The following is a 17641-nucleotide window of genomic DNA, read 5'->3' as shown; positions in this document are numbered from 1 at the left end:
TGCATTAATGTACACAGCTATGATGTAATAAAAAAAAAGAAATACAAGAAGAAATAGATGAATATACTATTATACTTGGATACTTCAACATCCCTGGATCAGAAATGACAGATCTAGCAGGCAGGAAAAACAGTCAGAACATAGTTGACCAGAAGAGCACCGTTGATCAACTGAATATAAGTGACATCTATTGAGTACTTCATCCAGCAACAACCTAATACACCTTCTTCTTAAGGTCACATGGAACATTCACTAATATAGACCACATTCTGGGCCGTAACAAACACCTCGACAAAATTAAAGGAATGGAAATCATATAACATCTGTTCTCAGGCCACAATGGAATTACTGTAGATATTACTAACGGCAAGATAGCTAAAACTCCCTAAATACTTGAGGATTAAACTACACGCTTACAAGTAACAAATGAAGACTATTTGAATTGTCAAGAGAAATTTTAAATTATTTTAAACTAAATTAAAACATTTATCAAAACATTTGGGATATAGTGAAAGCAGGGTTTAGAGGGAAATTTGTAACACTGAATGCATAAAATAGAAAAGAAAAATTCTAAATTCAACAATACAACCTTCCATCTTTTTAAAAACCAGAAAAAGAAGAGCAAGTTAAATCCATAGAAGGCAAGAGCAAAGAACTAATAACAATTTGAGCGGGAATCAATGAATTTGCAAAGAAGAAATCAGTAGAGGAAAATGACAAAAACAAAATCTTGTTCTTTGAAAAGAACTTTAAAAGCAGTAGATCTCTAGCTAGGCTAGTAAAAAAAGGAACAAAAGAGCAGAGGGCACAAATTGTTAATAACAGCAACAAAAAAGGGGACACCACCACTGATGCCATAAACATTGAAGGTTAACAAAGAAATACCATAAATAACTCTATTCTCACAAATTTGATATCTAAATAAAATGAACCAATTCCTTGAAAGACACAATTGTACACTTAAGAAGACATAGATAATCTGAATAAGCCTATATATACATGTATTAAAGAAATCTAATCAATAGTTAGCCCTTCCAAAACAGAAAATACCAGGCCCACATGGGTTCACTGATGAATTCCACCAAATATTGAAGTAAGAAATCGTACCAATATGCTATGATTTCTTTTGACATTACCATTTTATTGAACCAAACAAAGACATTGTAAGAAAAGAAAACTACAGACCAGTATCTCTCATGACTATAAACACAAAAATTCTCAACAAACTATTAGCACATTAAATCCAACAATGTATAAGGAATTATACACTACGGTCAAGTGAGATTTACCCTGAATATGTCACAATTTATAACAGGCTGAGAAAGAAAAAGGTTATGATCCTATCAGTAGATACAGAAAAAACATTTGACAAAACTCAACCCTCTTTTATGACAAAAACTTTCAGTAAATGAGGAATAGGGAGAACTTTCCCAACTTGGTAACAACTATCTACAAAAAAAGACGTATGGCTAAAATCATACTTTTTGCTGAGAAACTTGAAGCTCTCTCACCAGGACCAAGGCAAGATTTCCCCCCACCCCTGCTTTTTACCTTCATACTGGGAGTCCTAGCTAATGCAGTAAGACAGGAAAGGAACTAAAAGATATGCTGACAAGGAAGGATGAAATAAAACTATCTTTGTTTGTAAAGAATATAATGCTTTGTGTAGAAAATCTGACAAGAAAAAACCCAGAAACTAATAGGAAATTACAGCAAGGTCACAGGCTATGAGGTTAATAATCAAAATTCAATGACTTTCTTGGTATAAGCAATGGACAACTGGAATTTGAAATTAAATACACAATACCATTTATGTTAACACAACAAATTTAAAATACATATGTATAAAACTAACAGAATGTGTATAAGATCTGTGTGAGGAAAACTACAAACTCGGAATAAAAAATTATGAGGAAAACTACAAACTCGGAAAAATGAAATCAGTGGAGAGATGTTTCAAGTCATGGATTGGAAGGCTCAATATTGTCATTATGTCACTTCTTCTCAGATTAATCAATAGATTCAACACAGTTTCAAGCAAAATCCCAGCAAGTAATTTTGTGAATACATAAACATATCCTAAATTTTATAAAGAGAGGCAAGAGACCTAGATTGAGAACATTCCACATAATATTGAAGAAGAATAACAGAGTCAGAGGAGTGACATTACCCTGCTTTAAGATGATACAGAGCTACAGAGCTCAAGAGAGAGAGCGGTATTAGCAGACAATAGACGGATCCGCAGAACAGAAGAGAGGACTCAGAAATAGACCCATACAAATACAGCGAGTTAGTATGTGATAAAGGAGTAAAGATAATATAACGGTGCAGAGATAATTCTTCCCACACATAGAATGGGAACAAGTGGTTATCCACATGTGAAAAAAAAATGACTCTAGACCAGGGTCTTCAAACTTTTTAAACAGGTGGCCGGTTCACTGTCCCTCAGACCATTGGAGGGCCGGACTGTGGGCCCCGGGATGAGTCGGCTGCTAAGCAGGACAGGCAGCAGTGGCAAAAACACCCGGCAGGCCGGAGAAATGTCCTAGGTGGGCTGCATGTGGCCCGCGGGCCGTAGTTTGAGGACACCTGCTCTAGACACTTCATACCCTTCACAAAAATTAACTCAAAATCAATCATATACCTAAAGGTATACAGAACCACAAAACTCACTGAAGAAAACATAAGAGAAAAATGTAGATAACCTTAGGTTTGGTGATGACATTTTTTATACAACCCCAAGGGCATAAATCATTAAAGAAAGAATCGGTGGGCTGATCTTTGTTGAAATTGAAAGTTTGGCATTATGAAAGAATTATTAAGAAAATGAAAGGCAAACCACACAGTGGGTGAAAATATTTGCAAAAACGTATAAGATAATGTTTGGATGTTGTCCCAGGTACACAATGTGAAAAAAACAACAATCTACCCCATTTCAAGAGTGTGGCATTGGCAAGGGGCCAGAGGCACAGATCAGCAGAGCAGAGCGAGAACCCAGAAACAGGCCCAGAACGGTATGGACAACTTATTTTTGACAAAGATGCAAAGGCAATTCAGTGAAAGGGCGGTTTTCAACACATGGTGCTGAATCATAGACAAAAAAAAAAAAGAATCTCAACAAACTTCACAACTTCGGCAAAAATTATCTTAAAATGGATCATAGATTTAAATTTAAACTATAAAACTACAACATTTTTATAAGATAAAAAGAAAATCTCTTAGACATAGGGCTTCTATGATGCACTATTAGGATATCAAAAACATAACCCATAAAAGGAAAAATTGATGCATTTGACCTCATTAAAATATAAAACATTGAGTATATTTCTGCCCTGCAATGTCCTAGCGTCTCAGAGTCTTAGCTAACATGGGAGCCTCTTCATTCATACCAGGGCTTCCAAAGAACATGGAAGCCATAATCTATTTCACATGACAACATTTGCAGGTCTTTTGGGAGCAGAAGAGCCACTCAAGACAACCTTTCTCTGAAGGTGCAGACTCCGAATCTGGTGACCTCTGCCATCCTTGTCCCCAGTTTCTGCCTCCTGATCCATCCTCAGCACAGTCATCTCTGAAAGGACACATCTGAGCCATCCAGTCTCTTCCCAGTGACTCTGTGGTAGATTTCCTCAGTTGTCTACAAATAAAATCAAATTCCTGAAAAAAAATATAAAACATTTGCTCTGTGAAAACCTCTTAAGACATTAAAAAGATAAGCTGCAAACTCAGAGAAGATATTTGCAAACCATATTTGCAAACAAATAGCACCTGGAATGTATCAGGAACACAAAATCAAACAGTAAAAAACTAACCAAAGCAATTAAAAAATAGACAAAATACATAAAGAATCCTTTCACAGATGAGGATATAAAACAGCAAACACATGAACCGATGATCACCACCAGCTGTTAGGGAAACACAGATTAAACCCAACTTGTCCATCAGAATGGCTAAAATGAAAACTTGTAACAAAACCAAAAGAGAGTGAAGATGTGAATAAACTGGATTCCTGATTGCAGTGTAAATTTTGTAGACACTCTGGAAAAGTTTGACAGTTCTTGATAAACCATACAACAACCATAAACATACAACTGCCATAAAATTCTAGCAATGGCACTCTTAGGCTTTCAGAGAAATGAAAATTATCTGTGTTTACACACAATGTGCAGATTTTATTTATAATAGCCTCAAGGTGAAAGAAAAAAAAAATCCAAAATGCCCCTAAATGGATAAATGGTTAAACTAGAGCACATCCACACAAGGAGCTTAGTTTCCCTGTGAAAAGGAAATGAACTGTTGATAAGTCATGGCAGTGTACTTGGATCTCAAGGGCATTACGCTGAGTTTAAAAGGCCGATCTTAAAAGACCACTTATTTTATTATCCATTCAGGTAGTGCCTTTTAAAAGAAAAAACCGTAGATATGAAACAAACATTAGTGGTTTTGAGAGTTAAGGATAATGTGGCGTGAGGAAGCTCAATGTGATTACACAAGGTAGCGTGCGGTCGGTCCTTGTGGTGATAACTGGGCTGGTGACTACACAACGCTGTGTATGTGATTATGTAACATAGATGTGGCCTCATACATTATACCTCTCAGCTTCTCTTTTGTATCATTCTGTAACAAGCTGTAATTACTGGGAAAAACTAGGCAAAGGAATAATGGGTCTTCCCTCAACTATCTTTGCAACTTCCTGGTTTGATTTAAATCTACACTTTCAAAATAAAAAGTTTTCACAGTCCTCAGTGCTAAAATAAAAAGTTTTTTAAAATAACATATTTTATAAAGAAGATAAATTTATGACACGTTCAGAGGGATTGGGCTGAGTGTCACAAATATATTATTAGGAATTTTGCTTATAAGGTACAGGTTTTAGAAAAATTAATTGGGATCTCATAGAAATCCACATTTATATTTCAGTTAAATTTTTTATGACTTACTGAACACTTCTATGTCATTTTGATTAAAAAAGAATTTATAAACTACAAGTACACTAACTTTGTTTAACTATATAGTATCTAAATATTTGCAGCAGGAAAAAAACTAACAACACAGTGTATAATTCTAGTTAACAGTTGCTTGAATGATCCCCCTACTCAGGCAAAAATCATTTAAGATGAAGAGGCTTTTTAATGGTCCTCATTGATACAGCTTAATTGAAATACAGATTGCCTCAGCTGTACGGTGTTTGCCAAAAGGTTATTCGTGTAGTTGCCTATATATTCAGCCTGGGCAGTTCTTTGATGTCAAAGGTCACAGGGAATACAGTGACTACTAAACAACTATCAAAAATGTAATCCATCGGCTCAGTGCCTGTGGCTCAACTGGCTAAGGCGTCAGCCACGTACACCTGAGCTAGTGGGTTCAAATCCAGCCCGACCTGCCAAGCAACAATGATGGCTGTAACCAAAAAATAGCCGGGTGTTGTGGCGGGCGCCTGTGGTCGCAGCTACTTGGGAGGCTGAGGCAGGAGACTCGCTTGAGCCCAGGAGTTGGAGGTTGCTGTGAGCTGTAATGCCACAGCACTCTACCCAGGGCAACAGCTTGAGGCTCTGTCTCAAAAAAAAAAAAAATGTAATCCATAATATTATCATAAGGTTCTTATCAAGAAGATTTGCTTTTCCCATCACAGCCCTGGAAGACAAAGGTCGGACAGTCCACATACTCGCTCGTAGTGCCCTCACCCCAAGTTTACTCTGGAAGTTGTGACTCGAGGAAAGCCCAGAGTCACTGCTGTTTCTCATATTTCACTTAGCAAGGATAGGGAAATTCACATGTAGTTATATTTGAAAGTGTAGGAAACAAACACTTCCCTTTGTGAAACAGAATATAAGTTGTTGCTTTTTGCCTTTTTTGTATGCTTCAAATCATTTTAACACTTTTTGTTGGCTTTTTTTCCTCATCAATACATTTTTTGCTGATAAATTTCCAACAATTTCTGTATCTCTTCCTTGCCTAATTCAGATGACAAAAATAAATGCACTGTTTGTACATTACATGTACACAGGGGGACCAGTTTCAAAACACCCATCATAAGGGTATGTATTGAATAAACCGTGACAGGTGCCCTCTGGCACCCTCAGGGATGAGGACTGTCCCTGAAGAATGACGTGGACTGAGCTGGGGGGAACATGCTTTTAATTGAAAAAGTAAAATAGAAGTAAGAAGTATGCAACCATTTGTGAAAGAAAAATGAGAGAACAATTTGTTTTTAAAAAGAGAAATTAAAAATTACTGAAAAGGGTTGGAGGTGGGAGGTGAGGGACTGGCGAGAATGAAGGAGAGCAGAGGAGCCTCACTCCGTGTCGCTGCTGGGGCCAACAGAAAAGAGTTAACTGACTTCTGAACATACGTGCTGGCTTCGAGAAGTGCACAAAAAATGTATTTGCCATTTATTAGGAGTAACATTTGTGTTGTAATTAACAGGTGAATATGTTAATGATTTTAATAAACAGGAATCTCAGTGTAAAATGAGATCTATAATGAATAGGTCAAATAACATGTTAAATTTAAAATGTAAGAGAAAAGCTATACACACATAGACACCTAAAATGAAAAATTTTGAATTATAATTATGAACTTAAAATTTGAAAAAGAATGTATATGTGAAGGTGTGGCAGTGTCACCCCAGTATAATGACAAGCCATACCCATGTCTTGTTTTGGTTCTAAACATATTCTCCCCTAAAAGGAATAAGCACCCCGTGGATAATTCTAACTGTGGATAAAAAGAGCTGAAGATACTTTCTTGGTTCAGAAATGAAAGTTTTTGGTGACCACAGGAGTATGTCTCAAGGATGATTACAGTTCAGGCCACCTATTAGCCAGAGTTTGGAAAATTTGAACATAAAAAAAAAATTAAGTTAAGTAAAAAAAGACTCCCCACTGACTTGAGTACAAAAGTTAAAAATACATAGGCCGGGTGCAGTGGCTCACACCTATAATCCCAGTACTCTGGGAGGCCGAGGCAGGTGGATTGCTTGAATTCAGGAGTTCCAGGCCAGCCTGAGCAAAAGCAAGACCCCATTTCCACTAAAAATAGAAAACTAGTTGGGCCTCATGGTGGGCACCTAGGGGCTGAGGCAAGAGGATCACTTGAGCCGAAGAGCCTGAGGCTGGTGTGAGATATGATGATGCAGTAACACTCTGTCTCAAAAAAAAAAAAAAAAATCTACATAAAAATTAAATACTGGGGTTGCAAAACATTGAAAAATAAAGTCCCAAAATTCTACAGTGATATAAAAAATACGAAGTAAACTAAAAATCATAAAAAAAAATCAGTGTCAGTGACTATTATATAGATGTAAGAAGGTTAATTCAGGCGAGGACTTTTGCTAGTGTTTGTAGAATAACTACAGGGCAAGCAATGTTAACTATCTAGGTTAGTCCTCATAACGCCCTATGAGTTACTAGTATAGCATTAAGGCACAAAACAATGAAAATAATTAGTCCAAGATCACTTAGCTATTAAGCAGCAGTCCCAGATTTTTACTCCATATTTGTGTGAAGATGAGACTCAGGAGTACTTGCATCTAAGGTTGCAGGTTTTCTGGACAATTATGGGTTTGTCTTCTGTGTCTAAAACACACTGACCAATATTAGGATGAATTAGATGAGATTGTTGTCTCAAATAGAACTCGCCAAAAAGGATAATGAGGAGAAAGAAAAATCATGCCAAAGAGAGCTCAAGCTGTCATGAAACTCTCCCTTGCTCTCTAAAATTCACAGCAGCTCAGGCACCCATCAGGACAGTGTGACCAGTTAGGGAACCTGTGAGGACATAGAGCCCACCTGAACAGGCCCTGTGGCACTGAGGGGCATTGACCTTCTAGAGCTGAAGAAAGCTCCTTCTATGGCCAGGGGCGATGGTTCACACCTATAATCCCAGCACTCTGGGAGGCTTCTGACAGGCATCCTCAAACTATGGCCTGTGGGCCACATGCAGCCCACCTAGGACATTTATCCGGCCCACTGGGTGTTTTTGCCGCTGCTGCCTGTCCTGCTTAGCAGCCGACTCATCCTGGGGCCCACAGTCCGGCCCTCCAACGGTCTGAGGGGCAGTGAACTGGCCCCCTGTTTAAAAAGTTTGAGGACCCCTGCTTCAGCAGGTGGATTGCTTGAGCTCAGGAGTTGGAGACCAGCCTAAGCAAAAGCGAGACCCCATCTCTACTAGAAATAGAAGAAAACTAGTTGGTGTTATGGGTGCCTATAGTCCCAGCTTCTAAGGGGCTGAGGCAGGAGGATCACTGAAACACAGGAGTTTGAGGTTGTTGTGAGCTATGATGCCAAGGCAGTCTGCCCAGGGCAACAGATTGAGACTGTCTCAAAAAAAGAAAAAAAAGAAAATTAGAGAAAAACTCATTGTAGGCAAAGGAACATGGTAATCATAATGTGTAGGCCACCAGGGAAGGGCTGAGTGCAGAGAGGATGAGGGCATTGTGTTGGGGCCACTGGCTGAGGGAGAGGATCTTGAATTCTAAGTATTTCAGTTCACCAAAGTTGATGGATGGGTATCTCTAACATAAATACAGCTCCACAGCGCCACCTGTAGCTCAGTCGCTAGGCCGCTGGCCACATACACTGGGACTGGTGGATTTGAATCCGGCCCGGGCCAGCTAAACAACAGTGACAACTACAACAAAAATATATCCAAGTGTTGTGACGGGTGCCTGTAGTTCCACCTACTTGGGAGGCTGAGACAAGAGGATCACTTAAGCCCAAGAGTTTGAGGTTGTTGTGATCTGTGATGCCACAGCACTCTACCAAGGGCAACATAATGAGACTTTTCTCAAAAAAAAAATAATAATAATTAAAAAAAATAAAAAGTAAATAAATACAGCTCCTCAGATGCCAGAGAGAAGAAACTCTGGGCCCCGACATGATAAATCTGTTGTCAGCAGACAATGCAGACAACTGCCTTCTGGAAACACAAGATTAGAGCTCAAGAGAGATGTAATTTGGGGTCATTGTCAGATAATGATTGTTAAAGCTTTGAGTTCTCTGAAGGAGCAGAAGAGATGTCAAAGGCAGAATCTTAGGGCGGCGTCTGAATGGGGAACACAATTAGAAGCAGAGTTCAGGGTGGGAAAAAGAGGCCGGTGTGCCAGAGGCCCATGCCCAGAGCAAGGCATTTGGGAGCTGGTGTGTGACCTTGAGAAACCACCACCTCAAAAGCACAAATTATTCTGCTTAAAATTGTAAAAAGGCCATTTTTTTGCTAGAGTGATTTATTTTTTAAAATTTTCCAGATGAACTTTTCATCTTTTTGATGACTTCACACATGATAAGTAAATATATTTGTTAGTGGGGACACTTTCAAACACAGTAGAAGCAAGGTAGGGGCAGAATGATAATTCTGACAAGCTGCTGAAGTTGAAACTTGGGGGCTTTAATTTAGGGTGAAGCAGTTACTAGTCTTTGAACTTTAGAGGCAGATTTGGAGAAACAGCAGTTGTTGACATCTGAATCAGGTTTACTAGCATGAAACAAAACATAAAGTCATTGTTATTTAAAAAGCAGTTGTTTCAGCTTCAGTATTTCTTCATGTCTTGGGCCTAATACATGAAGTTCATACGTGATGCATTTGTCAGCTGACAAGCTTCCAGTTGATGCTGGTTGAGAATTCCAGAGATCTCCATTCTCGTAAAGGACTGTCAGAGAGAGACCCTGGGACACACTAAAACGGGGCTTCTCAAAGTGGGTCCCAAACCAGCACCCCCATCTCGCCTGAGAACTTGCCAAAGCAGGCTTCTTCCCAAACCTAGTGAGTCAGAACCTCTGGAGGCAGGACCTGCAACCAGTATTATTCAGGGCCTTGCAGGTCACTGTAATGTGTGTGAAAGTTTAAAAATCTTTCCCCAGGTTATCTGGAAAGTATTCCATATTAATGTCACTTCATGTAGTTTACTTATTTAAGCACTCACTATTCAAAGTGTCATGTAGAATAAGATCGTTTCTTTGAAGGTCCCAGTGCTTCAAATGCTTTTTTTATGATTATTTAAAATTAGTTAAATCAAATGGTTGCAGATTTGGCTGATGTATGAGGCACTAAGAGAGATAGTCTGTTAATCAAAGTCACAATGCTGTCTTTCATAAAAATTTCAAATAACACTGGTTCATTTCATTAAAAAGTTGAAGTACTTTGTATTACTAAAATTATGAGAATAAAACACACACTGTAATGTTAACTACCTAATTATATTATATGCTTTTGCACACATAACATGGAACATTTTTCTGCATTTCAGGACCAAACTGCTTTGCAGAAACCGCTGTCATCCCTGCTGGCAGAGAAGTGAAGACCGATGAGTGTACCATATGTCACTGTACTTACGAGGAAGGCACGTGGAGAATCGAGCGGCAGGCCATGTGCACGAGACACGAGTGCCGGCAGATGTAGACACTGCACGGCGCAAAAACTCTGACACTTTTCTAGAATATTTTACTGATGTGAACCTTCTAGATGACTCTGGGAAATATCGATCAAAAGGAGAAGACTTTTGATGAGGAGTGACAGGAAATTGTTGGTACTTTTGCTTTTCTCAGTAACAATGACTGCAAGAGAATGAAATGGATATATTTCAAAACATCATTGAGACTTTGGGCATAAAATCCTTCTCTAAATAAATGTGCTATTTTCACAGTAAGTACATGGAAGTACACTATTATATATTAAATGTATTTCTATATCCTCCATTAGAGAGCCTATATAAATGTTTTCTATAGATAAAGATTAAAAATGCTGTGTTGTCAACCGTCCTCACTGTGTACCTGCATATCTTTTTCAGCTCTGGCTCATGACGTGGGAATGTTTGTAAGTGCCAGGCCCCCTTCACATCTTCACAGGGAACAGTGCGCCCTGGGTGGATCATATGATAATAAGACTGATTTCCCCTAAAAGCTTGCCCAAATTCTGTTTAATTACAGACATATAGCGAATGTTTATCATTAGAGAATTTAGTCTAATTCACATGAATGTAATATTCCTTCTGATACGTGTAATTACACGCTGCTTTTATCACTTTGTTCTCAGCCATTTGGGAAACGCAGCTATCAGGACAGTAACACACACCTTTTCAGTTCTGTCAGAGTCCTTTCGTCGTGGCCCACAGATAAACACATACACATGTCTCATCTTCTTTTACATCACTTTCTCTTCTAAATGTGACATTATCCCCTAAACTGAGGAACCGGGCAGGCTGGAAAATTTGCACTGTTTTCCATCAAGCTGAACAGGAGGAGAATCCTTTAACTTTCTGGAGGAGAGTTGCAGAAAATTAAACTCCTGAACAAGTTTATACCTGACATCTAAATGCAGTACAGAGATCTCAGCTCTCACTTGAGTGGACTCCTCTGTTTCTCATCAGGATGAGTCATCTACCCCCACAATGTACATAGTAAAATCCCGAGTGCTAACCAACGTCCGCCACCCTCATGAGCACAGAGAGAAAGCGGGACTTCTGTCCTCTTGTGCTAAAACCAAGCTGAGGGCCGAGTGCTCTCTACAACTTCCCTGTAGGGATACATGATTCCACATCAATTTCTTTTCTCTGCATGTGGACAGGGAATAAAAAAGCCATTGCAAAATCCTGCTGCTCTGATTAGAGAAAAAGTTCCACCTTTATCAATCGTAACACTTAGCACATTGGTGAATGGGGTGACTGGAGTCTCAATAGGTACAGGGTGAAAAAAAACTACAATCACTATGTGAAGTCTTTAAGGGATTAACATATAGACAGACACTATTTAACTCTTTTAAGGTGTTTTTTCATAAATTTATTTATGGTTACCCTTGAATTAAGCACCTATTAAGTTCAGAATGTTTTGATGCCAAGAAAGGAGTAAGGTGTGCTTCCTCGCCTTTGTGGGCTCGTGGTCAGCGGATACACGGATACAGCGGATACATGTGGTCAGGGATAAGAAGTCAGTATTGTTTGAGAAGCCAAGCTAGATGTTACAAATGAAGTCTGGAAAGGCTTCCTAAAAAGGACATAGAGAATATTTAACAAGTCATTGTATTAAAAATCATTCAATCATTAAAGACTGAATAATATTCAAGTAATGTTGATTCATCTATCATCACTGAAAAGTTGAACCATTGTAGACTTTAGCAAATGTAAAGCCACCATGCCTCATCTAGACACTGGAGATGCTCATATTTAATTTTTACCTTATGCATGAAGAACATTTGTAACCAAATGAACTACATGCACATAGATTTCATGAAAATACTCAGGGGAATTATTAGCTAATTGCTCTCAGGTGTGATCAGCTTTCTAAAACTTATGTCATTAAAGACTGCTAGACATTAGCCATTCCTCCATTATTCAAGGATAGACAATTTTAGACAAATTCATATAGAATTATCATTTTTCCAACAACTCGCCCTAGCACCCAGGAGAAGGTGGGCCATTAACTATCTCTTATTCAGCATAGAGGCAGCATCTTCTGTCCACCAGACAGGATGCAATGGGAGACCCGTCCAAGAGAGACCTCCTGTCTCTCTTGGCAGTGTAATTCCCACCAGAAGGGATGACAAGCTCTGACATAACTGCAGTGGTATCTTCAGTGGTGTGAGAATTTCAGAAAACCTCATAATGTTTTGCATATAGAGAGAATGAACAATACCATCTTGGGGAACTGACTTTCACTTGACCTAAGCTCAAGTGACCCGCACTCACAGGCACACACTCCTAAGAGCTGAAGCTCAGTGGCTGCTACTGCACCAAAGTAACTCCCCTCCCCATTTCCAGTTTCCACCCCTCAGTCTTCTCCCACCTGGAAATAATACTAATCCAAATACGCAGCAGAATTGAATCGATGACATCACTCGTACTAATGATAATGAAAGTATTTGCATTTTTGTCCAAGAGAAGCTTCTGCTCTTGCAGTGAGGTTCCACACCATCCGGCTATCTCAGGTTGGCAGTTTGTTCCTTCCCTTCTATTCCAAAGAGCTCTTTGCTGAGTTGATCAACAATGAAACTGCTCTACTCAATAAATATAACTTTTAATAACTGCATAATAATATTTATATATTATTTATATATTTTCTATATTTAATATAATAAAGACAAAAAAGTATGATTCCAAGTTATAATTCCAAAATACTATGGTTTCAATATAGTCCTCAAAGGGGCCTCAGAATTCAAGTTCAGAAGTGTGGGGGAGCCATAAATCTTCAAGTTCAAATAGGCCTGCTCTATTAAGCACTTACGAACTGTTAAATGATTTATTCAAGTTAATAAAGAAAATCATGCTGCCAAACGTAGTACATGAATTGATTTCCGAGTTTCAACCTACATTCAGATCTGAAAACCAAGCTACTCACATAAGCAGTAGAGCAAATCTGCAAGTTACCTGTTGTTTTAGGAGATTTCAAGTTAGAGTCATTCTTTCACTCATAGAATATTTCCTTTTGGGGTCAATTAATAAGTACTTTTAACTTATATTTCACAGAACTCTTGAGTAAAGTCATGTCAAACTCTTGACTTTGTTTCACTCCTGTGCGAAGCAAGCTAGATGCAACCCAGATGCAACCCAGCCGTGCAGGGCCTTCCACAGTGTTGCGGCTCACCCCGGCACAGGTGGGGAGGCCAGCGTGCCCTTAACAGCAAGGAGTGTGTATCCCTTGAAACTAAATGATGTGTTTGATTATATTACTTTAATCTTTTGGAACTATCAGTTTTATCTCCTGCTTTTTGAAGTGAAACATGTTAAGAGATGAATTCTAATACACTCTAAGTTTGCAGCATCATTAATATATTTAAGAAACACTTTATCTATTTCTTGAACATAAATGTTGTGTATATACAATATCTTAAAAGTCCAAAATAACTCAGATAATTTAGATATTTTACATTTTTGTTTTGATTTTACGCAGTGAAATTAGTTTTTAACGTATATTTTATTTGACATTTGCAATACATTTTATTTCAAATAAGCATTGTTGGAAATATTAATGCATCCATTATTTTAAATATGAACTGTTTAAATACACGGAGAATAAAATCATAGACACAAACTATGATTTAACAAATATTAACAACTTACTACGTTTGCTTCAATAGCCTTTAGATTAAGCCTACTGTACTTTTCCCCAATATAATAAGGAAAAGTAACCCAGATGCTGTCCTGTCTGGAAAGAGGACAGTATCAGAGGAAGAAGCACCACTGATGAGAAAACAAATGCTGCTTTGGCCAAATAATTTGTAACCTTAAGTTCTTACTAGACCTATTTATTTCCCTACTCTTCTCCTCACTAGCAGCCATCTGTGAATGGTTGATACAGTTAGTAATTATTCTGAATAATTAGATTAGAGAGAGAGGCACACTCATTCCAGAATAAATGCTTGTTACACTGTGTACTTTTCACCTTCCACCTGCCACTTGCAAAGCTCAGGTCATTGCTATTCCATAGTAGAGATGAAACAGTCCATCCCTTATACCACGTCCTTACTCAAACCAATTCCTCAGCCTACTATTTTACTTTTCTAAACACAGATCTAGTTTTCAACTGAATTCTTTATTTTGAGGATCAAATCAATTGTACACAAGGTGAACATCCAAACTTGTCAGCATAGCATATCGGTGTCTTCACAATTACATCACAGTCACATGGTGACCCAATCCCTAGCTGGTCAGTTAATCCTCTAGGCTTTGGCTACCCCAGACAGGACTCTGAGCATGGCCTCTACTTTCCAAGCTCTTGTCCCTAAATGTCCTTTCAGCATGTTGAGTTATTAGCCATTTTCCAACCTCCAATTCAAGTGTCATTGCTTGGCTCATGAGAAGGCTTCTGTAGTCCTAATTGGATTAATTGCCACTCTGTGTCCCAGTCATAGTATGAATTTTGTATCTTATTTTAGCATGATTTAGAAATCATATACTTTGTGTTATTGTTAATTTTATATCTGTGTGCTATACTATCTACAAAGCCCATTAATTCAGACTCTAAGACATCAATCCCCAAAACATCACTCTGTATTTTTATGTTAAAGACTTGTTAAATTGTGGATCTATTAATTCAGAGTTAATTCCTAACCCTGTTGAAGGCTAATGTACAAATTAAAGGGCAACTGAATGTTCCTTTGTCATCTGCCTGCCCTGCTGTCTTTTGATTTCTCAGTTAACTTGCAAATCCAGGATATCGCAGCACTCTGTGACACACTGACTTTCGTTGCAGTCGTTTTCGGATGATCAATGACAGTCATTGGTCATTGCTGATGCAAATCAGGAAAAAATAATTTTTTTTTGGTGTGAAATTTCTGATGCTGGGGGAAATTTCTTATATTGAAGAGACAGTTTTGATATTTATTTACTGGCTTATTTCTAATTTTTGGAATACAGATTTCTTATCTTAGACTTTCTTTTGTGGTTTTGAGTATTTCTGCATATTTGAATTCTTCTATGTAACATAATTAAACACCTCAATAGGTATCGAGTGAATTGATAAAATAAATTCATGAACTAAGTTGTCTGTGTAGTAACATAATACTTTCGAAAGCCTGTTTGAAAGTGTTTAAAAGTTGTGGTCATCTAAATTTCACTGGTGTCAAATTTTCTCTCTGAAATTTGCAAAGCACCTGCTGTTTTAGCTTAAACACAAAAATACAAAAACTAACTCCAAATGCCTAATTTTAAAAGGAATAAAGCCCATTGTGTGTTCAGTGACACTGACAAGGAGCCTAAAGCATATTCAGACCAAGTTTTAATAATATTACTAAAACTTAAATGTAAATATGCTTTACATGCTTGGTCCATATGCAGTTTCTTATCCAACACACAGACACTGTTTAACTCATTCCTCTTAAACTCAGAGGAGAACATAAAGCCTAGGCCTGACCCCACATAGAGGCACAGAATTAACACAAGGAACCTGCGAATATTCCTGAAGTCGTGTTAGGACAGTACTGATACAGCCTGACCATCGGAGGCAACTGTAAATAGTGTTGCCTTAGTTTTATACTTAATTTTCAGAAATTATGCTGAATGAAAACATTCCTCAATTTTACTCAATATTTAATAATATTTTATTTTATAATTAATATTTTCTATTTTTAACTTCTGGAATTTAAATTTTATGCAGGACTGTTTCCAAATCCATTTTATGAGAGTATTAATTTTCCCACTCATTTCATTATATTTATATTACCAAATAAATACATTATTTGATTTCAGAGATTATTCCCATCCTAACCATTTAATTTATAATTAAAATGGGAACAGTAAAGGATCCAATAAGTAATGTCTGTCTATGAAACATTCAATGTATTACCAAGTGTTTTGTTTCATAGTTTCAAAAAGCTACTTGTAAGGAGTCAAAACATGCACATCAATGACCAGGAACCATGCTAAGTCCCTCTAGTTATTATCTCATTTAACCTCACAATTCCCCTAAACAGTGAGAAATCTCCCACTCCTCCCCTTTTTTTGTGTGTGTTTTTGTAGAAAAGTAAAATTAGGCTCAGGGATGTCAGAAACTGCCTTAAGAGTCAGTCTATTGAATGAAGGCTTAAGAAGTTAAGGACCCCAACACGCTTCACTCTGGAGCCCATCATTTGAAGTCTTATCACTTGCTTTTATGTTGGGGTGCCCTGAAAATTAGACAGGAATTTCCAAAATATTCCTCTACCCCATGTTCCACAAATAGAGGAAACGAAGAGCAACATACATCCCTTATTCAACTATCACAAGTGTGATACATCTCAAAGTAAAAAGTCGCTCTTCACCAAAATGTCATGACCTCCTTATTCTAAATGACTCATATATTTTGATTCCTAATGAAACTGTATCTAAAGCTTCTGTTAAAACAGTACTGGGGCATCAGTTTGTTCAGGTAAGATCCTTGTGCTGAAATTTACAAAATCTGACCAAGTTGGACCAATCTTCCTGGAGCCCAGTGAAGCAAACTGCCACTTACTAGGTGAGAACTACTCAAATTATTTTATCTGATTTCTTCATTTTATCAACTCTTCTGTAGTAATTTCAAAATCAATACATGGTTGGTAATTTGCCCAAATCTCAGCGATGGAACCAAGATCAGTTTGTGTGGTTCCAAAGCCCAGAAAATTTTGCCATCCTGTGTGGGCTTTGGAGCTGAAATGGATTGCACTACCAGCACCCAAGGATTCTTCCAGGAAAGCAGCTGCTAAGCTTGTTAAATCGCTTAGTTTGTTCTATGGTTATTTATTAGGTGCGCCTGTATTAAACCGTGTCAAACACAGTGTCAGCCTGGGTGATTGAGCAATGCACGGTCTTTGGGACCATGGAGCCCTTATTCTAGTATCCTCACAGAAAGTCCTTAAGCCAGTAAAAAAGTGGTGGTATCACATGTTCTTTTTAATTTTTACATTAAAAATACACTGATTTTACTGATACTGTTACACTTCAGTGTCGGTAAAAGCAAAACATTGCTACTTCCTCAGCACAGTAGTTAGTGATGGAATTACAAAGTTAATATTGTATAGGACCAGTGACTTAAAAACAGATCATGGAAGAAGCCCAAGTACCCCTCAATCCACGAATGGATCAACAAACTGTGGTACACGTGCACCATGGAATACTATGCAGCCATAAAGAAAGATGGAGACTTTACGTCCTTCATGTTCACATGGATGGAGCTGGAGAATGTTCTTCTTAGCA

General features: G+C 37.9%; 1 protein-coding gene across 1 annotated transcript in view; it reads left to right on the top strand.

The window, feature by feature from the left end:
• VWC2 (von Willebrand factor C domain containing 2) overlaps positions 1 to 10757 on the top strand; it is a 139048-nt gene extending 128291 nt beyond the window's left edge. Inside the window, exon 4 of the mRNA XM_003797746.1 lies at positions 10247 to 10757. Within this exon, the coding sequence (XP_003797794.1) occupies positions 10247 to 10398 (152 nt within the window). The 3' untranslated portion in view covers positions 10399 to 10757. The remainder of the gene's footprint in view (positions 1 to 10246) is intronic.
• Positions 10758 to 17641: the final 6884 nt, after the last annotated feature.

Source organism: Otolemur garnettii, unplaced genomic scaffold, assembly GCF_000181295.1.
Source record: "Otolemur garnettii isolate 467f Iridium unplaced genomic scaffold, OtoGar3 scaffold00123, whole genome shotgun sequence".
In the NCBI taxonomy this organism is placed as follows: domain Eukaryota; kingdom Metazoa; phylum Chordata; class Mammalia; order Primates; family Galagidae; genus Otolemur; species Otolemur garnettii.
This window is presented reverse-complemented; position numbering and strand designations above follow the sequence as displayed.